This window comes from Pinus tabuliformis, chromosome 1_2, assembly GCF_031772625.1.
Source record: "Pinus tabuliformis cultivar Carrire ecotype Pingquan chromosome 1_2, CPIR1, whole genome shotgun sequence".
Lineage (NCBI taxonomy): Eukaryota > Viridiplantae > Streptophyta > Pinopsida > Pinales > Pinaceae > Pinus > Pinus tabuliformis.
Window position 1 is genome coordinate 790,715,049 of NC_142298.1, and position 14,786 is coordinate 790,729,834.

At 38.3% G+C, this 14,786-nt stretch overlaps 1 protein-coding gene across 1 annotated transcript; it reads right to left on the minus strand.

Moving 5' to 3' along the window:
• Window positions 1–309: 309 nt before the first annotated feature.
• LOC149208263 (uncharacterized) lies at window positions 310–3,924 on the minus strand. Its single transcript, XM_089398282.1, has 3 exons — window positions 3,164–3,924; window positions 2,085–2,785; window positions 310–1,901 (listed from the first exon to the last, which is right to left on the minus strand). The coding sequence occupies exons 1-3, from the start codon at window positions 3,922–3,924 to the stop codon at window positions 310–312; spliced, it is 3,054 nt and encodes a 1,017-aa protein (XP_089254408.1).
• Window positions 3,925–14,786: the final 10,862 nt, after the last annotated feature.

A 14,786-nucleotide genomic window follows, 5' to 3' on the forward strand; every position in this document is an offset into this window, starting at 1 on the left:
TCAGAAATGAGGTTGTGGAACCTGTGATAACACTTTTATTTCTTCCTTAAACACACCTGCACAGAGCAATCTTCCTAACTCACAACGCTCAAGCCGGATCCTGCTTGGAACAGAGAATATAGGGCCAGCCAGAGACAGAGAGTCCAATGCATCTAACATTTCTTAGTTGCCTGTCCTTAGTGCTTGGTGTAACTGATTCCTGTAGCTGGAACAGCGAAAGCCTGAAGGAGCTTGAAGGGTTTCCGAGACATCTGGATCAGTAGCTGAGCCCCACAACCTCATGAAGAACAGAATTCCTGGTTAATCCGATTATGGGATGATGCAGAGAGAGTCTTCCAAGTTGACTGATAGAGTTCTTTGGCTTCTGGCAGCGCCAAGGTTGGCTTCAGAATCAGCTTGAGTATTAAGCTGCCTCATAATGTGGAAGAAGGAGATTTTCCGAAACTTAGCCAGCATGGGTCTTATTTTCTTGAGAATTCGACCTAAATGGATCTGCAACTGATTCGAAGGAGAATTCATTGCTTGAATGATGAGCCGAGAGTCTCCGAAGACCGTCAATGTTTGGATGTTCCGTTTTAGAGCCAGAGTCAGCCCCTGCCACAAAGCTAGAGCCTCAGCTCTATTATTTGATTCGATTCCCAGACCCCAATGGTACTTGAGTAAAGTAGACCCATCGGGTTTCAGCAGCACTCCACCTCCACCCGCAGCTCCTGGATTGCCTTTAGAGGCCCCGTCGAAGAAAAGACAATGGTCATCTAGTGCCGATCTCCACTTTAGAAATTCCTGTTCTTCCAGACGAATTTCCCACTTAGCATGGCAAGTGGTAGGAATAGTAGGGATGGGTTGATTATTCGGAGCGATTTCTTTTAGCCACAGCTCCTCCTCATTGTCCAGCTTTACTTCATTCCTTAGGGCTGGCTTAGCTTCCATAGTCTCTCCCAATAAAGCTTTAATTTTGGATATAACGTTGTTTACAGTGCAGATTTCTCCTTTGAAGATTCTGTTGTTCCTTTCCAGCCATAATTTCCAGCAGATGTATTTAGGGGTCCACATCCAAGCAGTCTTAAGGAGGTTTTTATTGTTGGTGCAGATTGGAGGTAGCTTGGCCCACTCGTGGAACATGGATGGCACATTTCTTGGTAGCCCAATCTTGTCCACCCTTGAACTCAGGACCCCTTTCCAGACTGCCTTGGCAAAGGGGCACAGCAGCAACAGGTGATCAGGTGTTTCTTCCTCTGATATACATAATGGGCATCTGGAAGGCCCTTCCATTCCCCGTTTTCTCAGGTTGTCACCTGTGAGAATACTATTATGAGCAAGTGTCCAGCAGAAAAAGTCTATTTTAGGGAGAGAAGGAAAGCTCCATATGAATTTCCATTGCGTTGGGTCTGGTGGGACATTCGGGACAGCAATTAAACTTTTGTATCCTTCAGCTACCGAGAAGGAGCCAGTATGGGAGCCCCACCCTCTTTTATCCTTGGTTGTTGCTGATAATGGTGATTTCCCTTGCAGATTGTCTAGCAGTAAAGAAGCTTCAGATTGCAAATGGTGTGGTACCTCCCCGATATTCCAGTTGTCCCATCTTCTGTCGGCATCCTCCGTCCAGTTGGTTATGTCCCACAGTGTTTCCTTGTTATTGGAATGCAGCCATAGCTTAATATTTGCCATGCCTTTTATTTGATGAAGAGGCTGGTCTCCAAGAATCTGATCATTCCAAATTCTTATTTTTTTCCCATTACCTGGGATCCAATAGAGGTTGGGGCTGAAGTTGTCCAGAGCCGCGATACAAAGTTTAGATATTGGGGAGCCTTTGGAATTTTTTGGAGGAAGATCCAAACATCTCAATCGTTGACCTTGAAAGTATTTCTTCCACAGAACTTTCTTGCTCCAGCTTATTTTCCCTGCCACAATATTCCACAATATTTTTGAGCCAAGAGCGAGATTTTGGGCAGCCAAGTCTCTCATTTGCAGACCTCCTTCTTTGAAAGGTTTCTTAATGGTATCCCAATTTACTAAATGAAGCCTTCTTTCATTGTTTTTCCCCCCTTCCCACAGAAATCTTCTCAACATACCATCCATTTTACTGAGAAAGGTTTTGGGAGCAAGGAGAATGGAATGCTGAAACAGAGGCATGCTTGTTAAGACAGATTTTATAAGGATAATTTTCCCAGCAGTGTTCAGCCAGGAGGCTCCCCAGGCATTAATTCTGAGTTTGAGCTTGTCCAAAAGGGGCATCCAATGGGAAACTTTGGGGATGGTTCTGAAAATTGGGATCCCAAGATATTTGAAAGAATCCCAGTCTTGACAGATTTTCATTTCAAGAAGCCTAGCTATGTCAGCAAGGTTTTTAGCTGAGCAATTCCAGCCATAGATTGTACTTTTTGAATAGTTAATCTTGCTGCCGGATGCTTCCTTATAGATGTCCAGTTCCTTTTTGAAAGAATTGGCCGAAATAATGCTCGCTCCACCTAGTAGCAGAGTATCGTCGGCAAATTGAGCATGGTTTATGTCTTTGACATTTTGCACCATTCTGAGACCTGGCAGAATTTGGATTTGCTGATAGTAGTCGAGCTGGAAACTCAGCACTGAGGCTTGTATAGCATAGAGTAGCGGGGACAGCGGACAGCCTTGCCTTAATCCCCTGGAAGCTGTAAAAAATTCAGTTGATCTTCCATTTACCAGCGGGGCAATCCAAGGAGAGGCGATGCAGGCTTTCACCCAGTTTGTGAATTTTGTTGAAAAGCCCATTTTTGTCATAACTGCAAACAGGAAGTCATGCCTCACCCTGTCAAAGGCATTAGCCAGATCTAGTTTTATTACCATTCCTTTCTCTTTTCTCTGGACACTTGAATGTACTGCCTCTTGAACCAGTACAATATTATCCAGTATCTTTCTCCCTTTGATGAAGCCTCCTTGGTTCTCCGGTATGATGTCCGGCAATATATTCTTGAGGCGCATGGATATTATTTTGGTAATAAGTTTATAGCTAGTATTACACAACGAAATGGGGCGAAATCTACTGAAATCAGAAGCTCCTTTTTCTTTCGGAAGCAAAGCCAGGAAGGCTGAATTGGTGCTGCCTCCTATCTTAGTACACAATTGGGACTTCCTTACCATTCTCAGAAGGTCTTTGTTGATAGTTGACCAGCAAGACTGAAAGAACCTGGCAGTGAACCCATCAGGCCCTGGCGCTTTATCCGGTTCCATGCAATCCAAAGCTTTCTTGAGCTCATCCACGCTGATCGGGGCAGTCAGCATATTATTGACGGGGTCTTGCACACAGAAGGGGATCAGATTGTACGGATATGCTTGGGGATCTATAGGCTGGTCATCAGGAGCTGAATAGAGATCTTTAAAATAGGAGAATGCTGCTCTCTTTATGCCCTCAAAATCATTAACCACTGTGTCTTGGAATCGGATTTCTAAAACATTTTTGTATTGCTTTCTGGCTTCGGCATGCTTGTGGAAGAAACTAGTATTTTTGTCGCCGGCTTGTAACCATAAATTTCTAGATTTTTGTCTCCAATACTCCTCTTCGTCCCTACTGGCTTTATGAAAGGCTTTTTGTAATTCAACTTCTTTTTGGAGCAGACTTTGGGTAATAACTGAATTCCCCATTGAGGATTGGAGGGCAGTAAGATTTTCTATAGACTCTTTTCGCTTGGCAGCAGGTGTTTTCAAAGCTTTAGCCCACTCCTTGAGCTTTCTCTTAAGAGCCCGCAACTTTTCTTCCCACACGAAGAAAGGGGATCCCTGAATTTTCTGGTTCCAGACTTCAGCCACCACCTCATTGAACCCCTCTTGCTGAATCCATAATGGGCTAAATCTAAATGGAATGGGTCCAAGGAAACTATCCACGGAGAGCTCCAGACTTATGGGTTTGTGGTCAGAGGTGCAGTTGGGCAGAATTTTGGATGAGGTCATTAGTCCACTAGTGAGGAAGGAGGTTTGGACAAGGAATCTGTCCAAGCGAGCTGCTATATGGCTGGGACCTAGTCTTTTATTAGACCAAGTGTATTTCCCAGCTGAAGGTTTTATGTCCTCCAAATCCCAATCTATCATGATGTCTTCTACCCATTCTCTGGCAGGGTCCCTTATAGGTGAACCACCTTTTTTCTCTTCAGCAGCTAGAGTAACGTTCAGATCCCCTGCAATAATGATATTTCCTGGATTGTGCAAAACAAGAAAGGACTGGAGTGAGTCCCAGCAAATTTTTTTCTCCGATGGCAAGACTGGAGCATAAAGGTTAAATAAACTTACTTGTTGACCAGAGTCTTTGTGAAGGAGCTGAGTGAAAATCCAGTGCTGGCCACTTTCTTCTTGAATCAAGTCGTATTTGGAGCTGTCCCAGAAGGAGGTGATCCCACCAGAAGCACCTCTAGCACTGACAGCTCTACCAGGGCCTTTGTGCCAGAATGTTTTGCAGGATTGGAGGAGAAGAGTGTCCTCCATCTTTGTCTCCTGGATGAGAAGGATTTCAGGCATATGCAACCTTACAATGTCTTTCAGGGCCTCTTCTTTCAGCCTGCTACCTAATCCTCTGCAATTCCAGGAGACGTATTTCATTATTTACTGGAGAGGGGGGGAGTGGCTCCTTTTGGAGCCTTGTTGTTCTTGCGCCCAGATCTGGTATTCATCATTCCCTTGAGGGTTTTCTGGGAACCTTGGAGAACATCCATGTAGGTTTTCTCCTCTCTTTGTTTCTTCTTAGATTTTCGGCCCCTGGTTGTTTTGATAGGGGAGATTTGAGAGCTGTCTGATTCAGATTCTCTTTCTTCTGATTCTTCTCTTGATTCGGTGGCAAGACTAATATGCTCGTCATCGCCTGCTTTTCCCCCTTTGGTTAGTTGGGGATTTGATTCTTCTTCGGATTCTTTCCTTTCCTTCGGCTGACCTTCAGTTTCTTCATGTTTCTCTGAGGCCTCCCCCTTTTCAGCTGTGGATGGGCCTCCATTTGAGACTGTTTTGGTTTTGTCATTGGGCTGGGGGTTTCCCTTTGGTTCTGTCTGCTTCTTCTCGTTTGGCTTTGAGACTACCTTTCCTTTTTTTATTTCCTTCCATCCTTCTTCTTCCTCTTTGTCCCCTGATGGTGCTTTAGGGCAGTTTCGTTGAAAATGGCCGTGTTCATGGCAGATCCTGCATTTAAATGGAAGTTGTTCGTAGTCCAGCTTCTGGTAGTGGTGCCAATCTCCCACTGTCAGCTTGATAGCTTCCGGTAGCCCAGCTTCGAGATCCACTTCCACGCATATTCTGGCGCAGGTGTATTGGCCCTTGTTATCAGCTTTGTCGATGAATCTTCCCAGTCCATTTCCTATCTTTTGCAGTGCTTGATAGCTCCAACAGTGTATTGGCAGATTGGGAAGCCGAACCCAAACAAGGACCTCCTTTGGGACATCGACTGAGGGGTCAAAGTCGGGTGTCCATTTATTCAGAAAGAGACCTTGGTTTCCCATGAAATATGGGCCATTTCTGAACACCAGATCTCGGTCTTCTTTGGTAGTGAATTCAAAGATGAAGAAGCCCCTTCCAACCGCATAGCTGATCACATTGTTTGGAAGCAGGGGTCTCCAGTTTCTTTGCACCCATTCATCAGTCGATTTTGTTGTCGGCCATCGACCCATAAATTGCCCTACTAAACCTCTGTCAGCCAGGGCAAGGGCGATTTTGATTGTCTGGTCTTCTGGCAGAGCAATTTCTGGAATTTCTTCTAATTTTTTGATAAACTTCGGGGCTTCAGGCTGCATTCGTTTTTTCCCTCTCTGCGTAAGAATCCTCTTGAAGGCTTCTGCTGGCGAGATCGGAGGGGTGGGATAAGACTCCGCACCCCCTGGAGCAGCCATGGCGGCGGCAGCTGGTCGCAGACCTAGCAGGGAGCATTACCTCTCGCGCGCGCTTGATTTGGCCTCAATTCTAATTTGAATAAGGGCACCGGTTGGTTATGTTGCCATGGAGTCTAATATGTGTTTAATGCAAATTTTTGTTGAATTTGAAGACGAATTCGAAGATTTAATTATCTAGTTTTTTACTAATTATATATAATGATATTTTTAGGTTATTAAATGATTGTTTTTAGGTAAAGAATAAAAATATGTGTTTTTTTCGTAAAAATCAAAAATTAAAATCTAAAAGAGAAAAGTATTTATATTTTTTTAAGATTTTAGCAATTAATTAATTGTATTAAGATAAGTATCTTGTCTTATTTAACAAAAAGCTAAACACTAATTTAGTGTAAACCTTAAACATAACTTTTACATTGAATTATTATTTATTATAATATTATAAACTCAATTGACAAAAAGATAAAACATATTTTAATTATAAATCAAATTAAAAATTTGAAGTTTGAAATTAATTAATTAACTAATTAAATAAACAAAATTGTATTTAATATTTATTGTAATAAAAAAGTAAAAATATGATAATTTAATTGGTTTTTTTTTAAAACAATTAACATATTTTTCAATAGATTTTGCCAAAAATATTTTGAGTAATTTGTTAAGTCTTAATTTTAAGTTGGTTTTGAGCAATTTAATAAATCTTAATTTTAAAAATAAATCTTAATTTTAAATTGTTAAGTCTCCACAACCCTTGTGCCCAAAGATTTTCCAAAATGTTTAATCTATCTTTGCATTCAAAAATAAAAAATCATAACAATTATATCTCATAGGGAAAAACCAAAAATGAATTTGTTAAACTACACCTTAAAAAGTATAAAGTGTTTTATTATTTTAGTGACCTTGTTTTATTATTTTAGTCTATACCATTAGTCAACAAATAAATAAATAAAAAATCTGGATTTAAAAATGAAGAAAGGTAAAGTCCTACATCCACTTATTCACAAGACAAAGCACATGTGACTCATTTAATAGAAAAGTTCTAATAATCTTAGGAAGCGAGATATAAAGATTTTCAAATCGCATTGAATTTTTTTTAATGTATACAGCAAAAAAAATCTCCAACTCAACTTCACTTCATTTGGTTCATGAGGTATGAACCTCAAAACTGTGCCTTTTCTTTCTTAGACAAATCTAAATTGGCTTGAGAGAGTGATTCGTAGGTTCCTCCTCATAACGCTTATATATAGTGAATTTGATCCCCAAAAGAAAGATCAAATTACTCACTAGGTTAACTTGTGCATTGGCTAGGCCAATATGATAGACTATAATATTCAAAAAAAAAATATCCTTAACTTTGAGGAGTTAGAGAGAGCTCCATATATTATTGGAAAGATCTTGGAATAAGCGTCCCAATCATATAAATTATGCTCCCACTTGAGCTAGATAATTGGAGTAAAAATGAATTCAAAGATAGATATCTAAATGGGGCATCAAAAGTCCAAAAAAATATTTCTAGCTGGCTTAGAATATGTTATTTTACTATGTAAATTTCCCTTTCATTTGGACAAATCTCTAGCAATAACAACCATTTTCAACAAAATTTATCTCATAATACATCTCACATTACCGAGATTTAAAAAATCATAAAACTTAACTAAATTATAACTTTATTTTAAATTATTATTATTATTAATTATTAAAATAATTAAGATATGCGTTAACCATATATACAATTAAAAAATCATGTAATAAGAAAAACATATTTAAGTAACAATAAGAAATAAGAATACAATGTCATAAATAAAAACCAAACTAAATTTGACAATTGTGGACATAACATTTTTAAAATTAATTTTAAAAGTAAAAATAACATAACTAACTTTGAAACAAATCTCAACTCTCTATCCCTGACTACTATTAAAAATATTTTGTGGATATTCCATGGAGTTTAAATCCATACCATCCACTTAATAATTATTGATAGTTAAATTAAAATTCTGAAGGCCCATATTCGAATATAAACATGTCTATCGAAATAATAGTTTACATTTGAGTATAAAAATGTGATATGAAACAATTGTATATATCTATATATATATATATATATATATATATAGAGAGAGAGAGAGAGAGAGAGAGAGAGAGAGAGAGAGGGGATTAAGTATGTTTCACAAATGAACATAACTAAAAGATATGCTTTAGAATTTTCACACATCTACGCTAGGAAATATGGACTCTTAACACCTAAGCAAGCAAGCTTCCTATCTAGAATTAGACCTAGCATGTTTAAAAAAAAACAAAGAAAGTTTTATTAGGTCATAACTTTGGTTGCGAGAGTGTTTGAAGTGAAAAAAACCTAATCTTTTACTTGAATCTAAAGAAAAATATTTTTTATAAATAATTATCAAGAATTAGGTAGAATAAATTTAGTTATAAACATCATATGGATTGTATTTCATGAAGGTTTTAGACTTATGCTAATTGTAATCATGCCAATAAACATTAGGAGATTAGAATATTATCTTGAGAAAAAGGTCATTTGGCTTTAATCCCTAAAGTTTATCAAGGATGAACTTGTAAGGTTAGTTAAGATAAACTTTGCGAAAAAGGTCATTTGACATTAATTCCTAAATTTTATCAAGGATGAACTTGTAAGGTTAGTTAAGATAAAATTTGCCATGAACCCAAGCAACAAAAGCTAGTCCCTTAAATGACTATTAAAGATGTCATTCACTAAGATTATAATTTGTTTATATTTAGATCATATATACAATATTAGTTTAAATTATTTAGTATTTACATCTACAAGTTTTGGATAGAAAAAAGATAAGATCAAAATATAATGCAATCATTTTTTATTGTAATAAAAAAATGAAAAAAAAATAAAATTATTTCATGTCTAAAGTAATTGTAATGGAAAAAATTAACCTAGAGAAAAAAACTACCATAAATCTATATTTTTTTTTGGTAGGTAAGCACCCACGGGGGATTTGAACCAGTGACCTATCACAAGAATTGTCTTAACAATGCACCCATTCACTGTCAATCCAAAACCCCATGGGCGTCATAAATCTATTTAATATTATTAAGTGGTTAGAAATTTGTACCTAACGTTTTTTTTTTTGAACTCCTTTCAATGATTAGTAGATTCAAAGTTAAAACGAGGCTAGTAGTGGTTTAGGGAATAGGGATCATCTATGACCTTGATGGACAAACAATACTCTCTTTTATTTAGGGAATTAGAGAAATAACCAACAACAAAGATAAATCCCTTGTGGCCTTCCCAAGAATCACACTTTTATGAAACCTAACATTCTCTTATACCTTCATCCTTGGATACTTTCCATATCATCATCTCATCCTCTATAAATGGGGCTCAATTGTCCTCCTCTTGCATCAAATAAACTCTACAAATAATAAAGTACCTCATATAAAGATTCAATAATGCGATCCTTTTCCAAGTTAGGATCCCTTAAATAGATAAGTAGATGTAATGGCCAAACTAAAGGAAACTCTAAAATTAGGAGATATCATCCTAATATGCACATAAGGTACTAAAAAATCCATAACTCCTATCCATGACTAGTTTAAACTATGCACTTAATATTCCATCACTTAGTAATTGTATTGGACATGGTTCATGGGTTAAGGAGTGTCTTCGTCACCCTCCTTGACCTCGTGTCTTGCTTCCCTCGTCCATATTTTAAGTGGACAACACCATCCCCCTCCTCCCTTATGAAGCTTCCTCTCCTTTCAATATTTGACATGGTTCAAGGCGTAAGGAGGGTCTTCTTCACCCTCCTTGAAGTCGTGTCTTGTTTCCATCATCCATATTTTCAGTGGACAACACCATCCCTCCTCCCTAATGAAGCTTGTTCTCCTTTCATGCCATCACCTTCTGCTCCTCCTTCACTTCCCCTCAAATCCTAGACTCCTACACCATAACTTCCACTTTCCTTTTCCTTTATGCTAGCTCCCTTCATCCACTCATCCTCGCCAATCATTATTAACATGGATGTGAATTGGTGCCACTACTATTGTTATGTGTTAATTAGGGAGGTTTGGGATATAAAATAATCTGTTAATAGTACCATCATAAATTTTAAGGAAATTTAGAGAGATTCTATTATTCTTCACTCCAATCATCTTGATAGGAGTCTCAATTTAAAAATTGGTGAAAAACAAAAGAGAAGAGGGGTACCTATAATTAGAGATATATGGTTGACTACAAGTTGTTGAGCACAATGGTAGGGAAAATAGAATTGCCTTGGGAGGACCTCAATTAGTTATTATTTAATGCAAGAAGAGTCAAGTGAATGTCTCTCAAAACAAGTCATTCAAATTGCTCATTATGTGGTTTACATTAGTATGAAATAAATTGTGCTAGGACTTCTTTGTGAAGCAATGCTGATGACAAAACTTGACATCAAAATTTAGATGAAATAATAGTTAATAAATCATGCATTGCAAGCTCCATTTCTAAACTGGCCATCAACAAGCAAGGCCTCTATACCTCGTTGCCTACCCCTAGTCGACCGTAGGAATCCATCTCCATGGATTATATGTCAGGCCTTCCTTCCACTAAGCATGGAAATGACTGTGTTTTTGTGGTCATCGAGAGGTTCTCAAAGATGGCCATTATGGTGGTCTGCAAGAAGAATATCACAGTCGAATCCATTGTTAAACTCTTCTTTGAACGAGTGTGGGTACATTTTTGGAATCCCACAGTCTATCATCTCATATCAGGACAACAGTTTCCTTAGTACATTTTGGTCCAGTCTTTGGTCGATGCTGGACACCAAACTCACTAAGTCCATAGCCTTCCATCCTCAAACTAATGGCCGGACAGAAGTTGTCAATAGGATGATCGTACACATTCTGTGTGTGTACAACTCAAAGCATCCACGCACATGGGATGAGAGCCTCCCCTATGTTCAACACAGCTACAACCGGGCTCTCCATAGCTTGATTTTCAATAGCCATTTTCCAGTGGGCTTGGGATTCCAGCCACTATGTCCCATTGATGTGGCCATGCCATTTGCAGCTACTGACGCACATTCGACTCATGTCCAGTTTGAAACAGATAAGGCAAAAAAATTCATTGAGCACATCCAACATATTCGCCAACAGGTCCATGACATTCTAGAGAAATCAAATTCCAAGTACAAGCAGCGACATGATCAACATCGGGTCCCACACAAATTTCAAGTGGGCCACAAAGTCTGGTTGCATTTGCAAAAGGAACGCCTTACTGGAGCCTATTGAAAACTCAGACCACTCCGATATGGTCCTTACACCATTACCAAGGCTATGGGAGACAATGCATTTGAGCTCAGCATCCCCCCATTCCTTGGTCTCCACCCAATGTTAAATGTGGACCACCTTTAGCCATACTTTCCACCATTACTAGACACATCCAACATTACAGAACAACTCACACCCACATAGTTAAATCCAGATTGCATGGAACAAGTTGCAATTGATCGAATCATGGACACGTAGATCAAGCACACTCACCAGTAGAACATCCAACTGTATCGAGTTGTCAAAGCAGGCCATCTACTTCACCAGGGCAAGTGGCTCACTAGGGACCAAGTTCAGTAGAAGTTTCCTCATCTCATGGAAGAACTTAACGCAATGGAGACCATTGCTTCCTAAGGGGAGAGGAATGATCCAGGTGGATATTGGTGGCCAACCACCAATTCCACTTGGAACCCCACCATTGTTTCTTTCAGTTTTTCAGTTTCCTTAATTGTAGCACAGTTTACTATTTTCAGCAGTTTTTCGGGTCCTAAACTTCCGGAACCATTTTGAGGCCCTAAACGACATTTTTTTGGAAATCTACGGGCAACGATTTTTTGATTGAAATCACCTTTTCTGTCGCAAACCTCGGAGAGATCTTTCCAATGGGCTATCATGCGCATCAAACGGAGATAATATGACCAAGTCACGACCCCGGGAAGTTGGTTGTCCAACTCATGGCAACGGGGCCGATAAACTCTTGGTGTTACATCTCCTTGGGTTAGCATTTTGGTTATTTAGGGTTTGCTCTTATTGTTCAATAATAGAAAGGCCCTTGAGCCTCATTATATTTCAATTCAGAAGCATGTAGCCACCACATCTCTTCTCAGAGATAAGCTACCATCACGCTAGCTGGTGTATTTCCATTTCTGTTTGTAAGCATATTTCAGTGTTTTACATTAAAGAAATGAAGTATTATTTCGCTGCATTTTTGTTTTTATGGTTATCTCTATAATTTGTTGTATTCTTGTTTAAATCCAGATCACAATTTCATGCCATTATTCAACAATTCACAGTTAAGGCATATTGTTGAGCTTCACAATAGAATTCTTGAGCGATTGAGCTTCATCTTAGCATTTGCATTGTGTAAGTGGTTGGCACCCTAAATGTTCTTTGTAGAGAAGGGTGATGAAGAAATAAATATGCAGACTCGACAATAAATTGAGAAACTAACATGTTCTGCTCCTATTCATGCTCAGCAAACTGTTCTGCAACCTCTTCTACTCCTGTTCGTGCTCAACATTGGTTGTAGGCTGCTCCTGTGTCAATATTTTTTTTGGTAGATATTTCTGGTTTCACTCCCGGAACATGTAGTATCGTATACAAAGATTGTATTGCTCAAGTATCATATTCAGAGACTAAACAGTTGTGCGCCTGGTTGTTGGATGTCCATTCCACATTAATTAATAAGACGTCAATAGTCGCAGTCGCATTAATAAGACCCCATCCCATGCCGTCCATTTCTCATACACCGTCAATCAACACAGCTAGTTCGTCTACCAGAAAATTTCTAGGTGAGCTAAAACTATCATCCATATCATCCATACCATGCATGTATATTCATCCTTAACTAAGCCAATCATTGACTTAGTGACTTTTTGTTAATATTTTCCCCAAATGAACACCAACAAAAAATGTTTAAGACTATCTGTGAGTCACCAACAGATAAATTCTAAATGTCAAGCATGTCAAATAAAATTTCCCAAGTATATTATCCAAATGTTGAGTGTTAAAGGTCGATGACAACAACTCAGGTAAATTGGATGCAAGTTTCAATGGCGATTAGATGCACCCACAAATCAATGGAAAGGATTTAGTTGCGGACCCCAGGTGGTTCGATGTTTAACGAAAGAGGGGTCCGCAATAAGTTGTTTTGTTAAAACAAATTTTCATACTTGGCGTAAATTGGTTAATTTCACATCCCTTAGCTAAAAAACTGGAAACCACCAGCAACCCCCTCCACATTCCATGTCTTGGTCAACAAAGACTGCAACGGGAATTATGCCCAGTTAAACCATCAAATTTTATGGTCATTTCACTATTTTATTCATTTTTTATTGAGCATACTATAAATAAGATTGCATAATTTCTTTAAGAAAGCAATAATTAAAGGAATATCATCACCTAAAAGCGTTGAAGTTCTCTCATCAAAGCATGTAGCATTTTCAATATTCTCCAAAAGGATCACACATAATTCAATTTGTTCTTATAAACAAAATTTGATGACGTCATTCTTTTGTTTAGATTTTGATATGTGACACTAAACCAATGTATTTCAATCCCATTGGAGCTCATCTTAGTGGATTTATTGGTGAATATCCTCCATGAATTGCAAACAATTTCATGCCATTATTCAACAATTCACAGTTAAGGCATATTGTTGAGCTTCACAATAGAATTCTTGAGCGATTGAGCATACAATATGCTGCAAAACTAGGAGATATTAGGTGGAATGATCTTTGCACCGGGGAAGAGTTTTTTTTATTCTCATTTTCTGGATTATGATGGTGAAAATTGTCGATTGGTAGAAGTGTTTATTTGTGATAGGAGTTGTTACCTTGAAATGGTTTAAACACGATTGCTTCATGATATAGAAATTTTGAATAATTTAACACATATTCACAGAGATTATCCTTATCATACAATTATAAGTGGAACATGTATAATACATAATCTTCTCTACGTTGATGATCAATTTACAGAAGCATAAACATTCACAGGCACACATAGAAGCATCAATCAAACTCATTAACATAGTATGTATTCCGGGGAAAGCATCTCGCGAAAAACCCCAACTATCTGTATATTATATTGATTGAATCATGTAACATTACAAAGTACAATTCTTATCACAAGCAATCCAGTACCAGCTCCACCTGTTACACACAATACAACTCAGATCTGATCTTCAAATCTATTCCACTGCTTGCCTGCCTCCACAACTCAATACCTGCTCAAGAACTGATGAGAATGGCTTACCAAACTCGTATTTGACCTGCAAATAATCACTCACACTCTGTTGGACGTGAGCACAGGCTACAATTCTTGATATTGGCCAATTCATTGGCATACTCAATCCCTCTGATTGTGCAAATCATCATGCACAGTTATAGTCACAACTAATAGCAATTTGATTCTCTAACACCTGTCCCTGCTGAACTGAACATGCACTGACATGCAACTGAGTTAACTGATGTATTCTATAGTTGCATTATGAGTTAATAACTTGTGAATTAATTAATAACTAATTCACCCAACTCATCTCTAGTCTATTGATCAGTTAGACTAAATACAACTAGTTTAACAAGGCTAAACTGAACATAACTCCATCAACTGCACCTCCAGTCCGCTAAACTCAACTCACTTGAGTTCTAACTGAAGTCCTGCATGAAAATATTAGTCATCCCATAGGTAACCACGTATTTCCCTCTGGGATCTGCATGTACCACATCCGTAGCTCATCCTGAAGTGCTCCAAGAGAATAAGATCAAGTTTATAGTCCAAATATTATTATGAGACAATAATATTTGACTTTTCTATTTTTGACAGCCAGTCTAAAAATAGACTTTGATCACTCACACTGTGATCACTCACACTGTGGTCACCCACACTGTGATCACTCATACTGTGATCACCCACACTGTGATC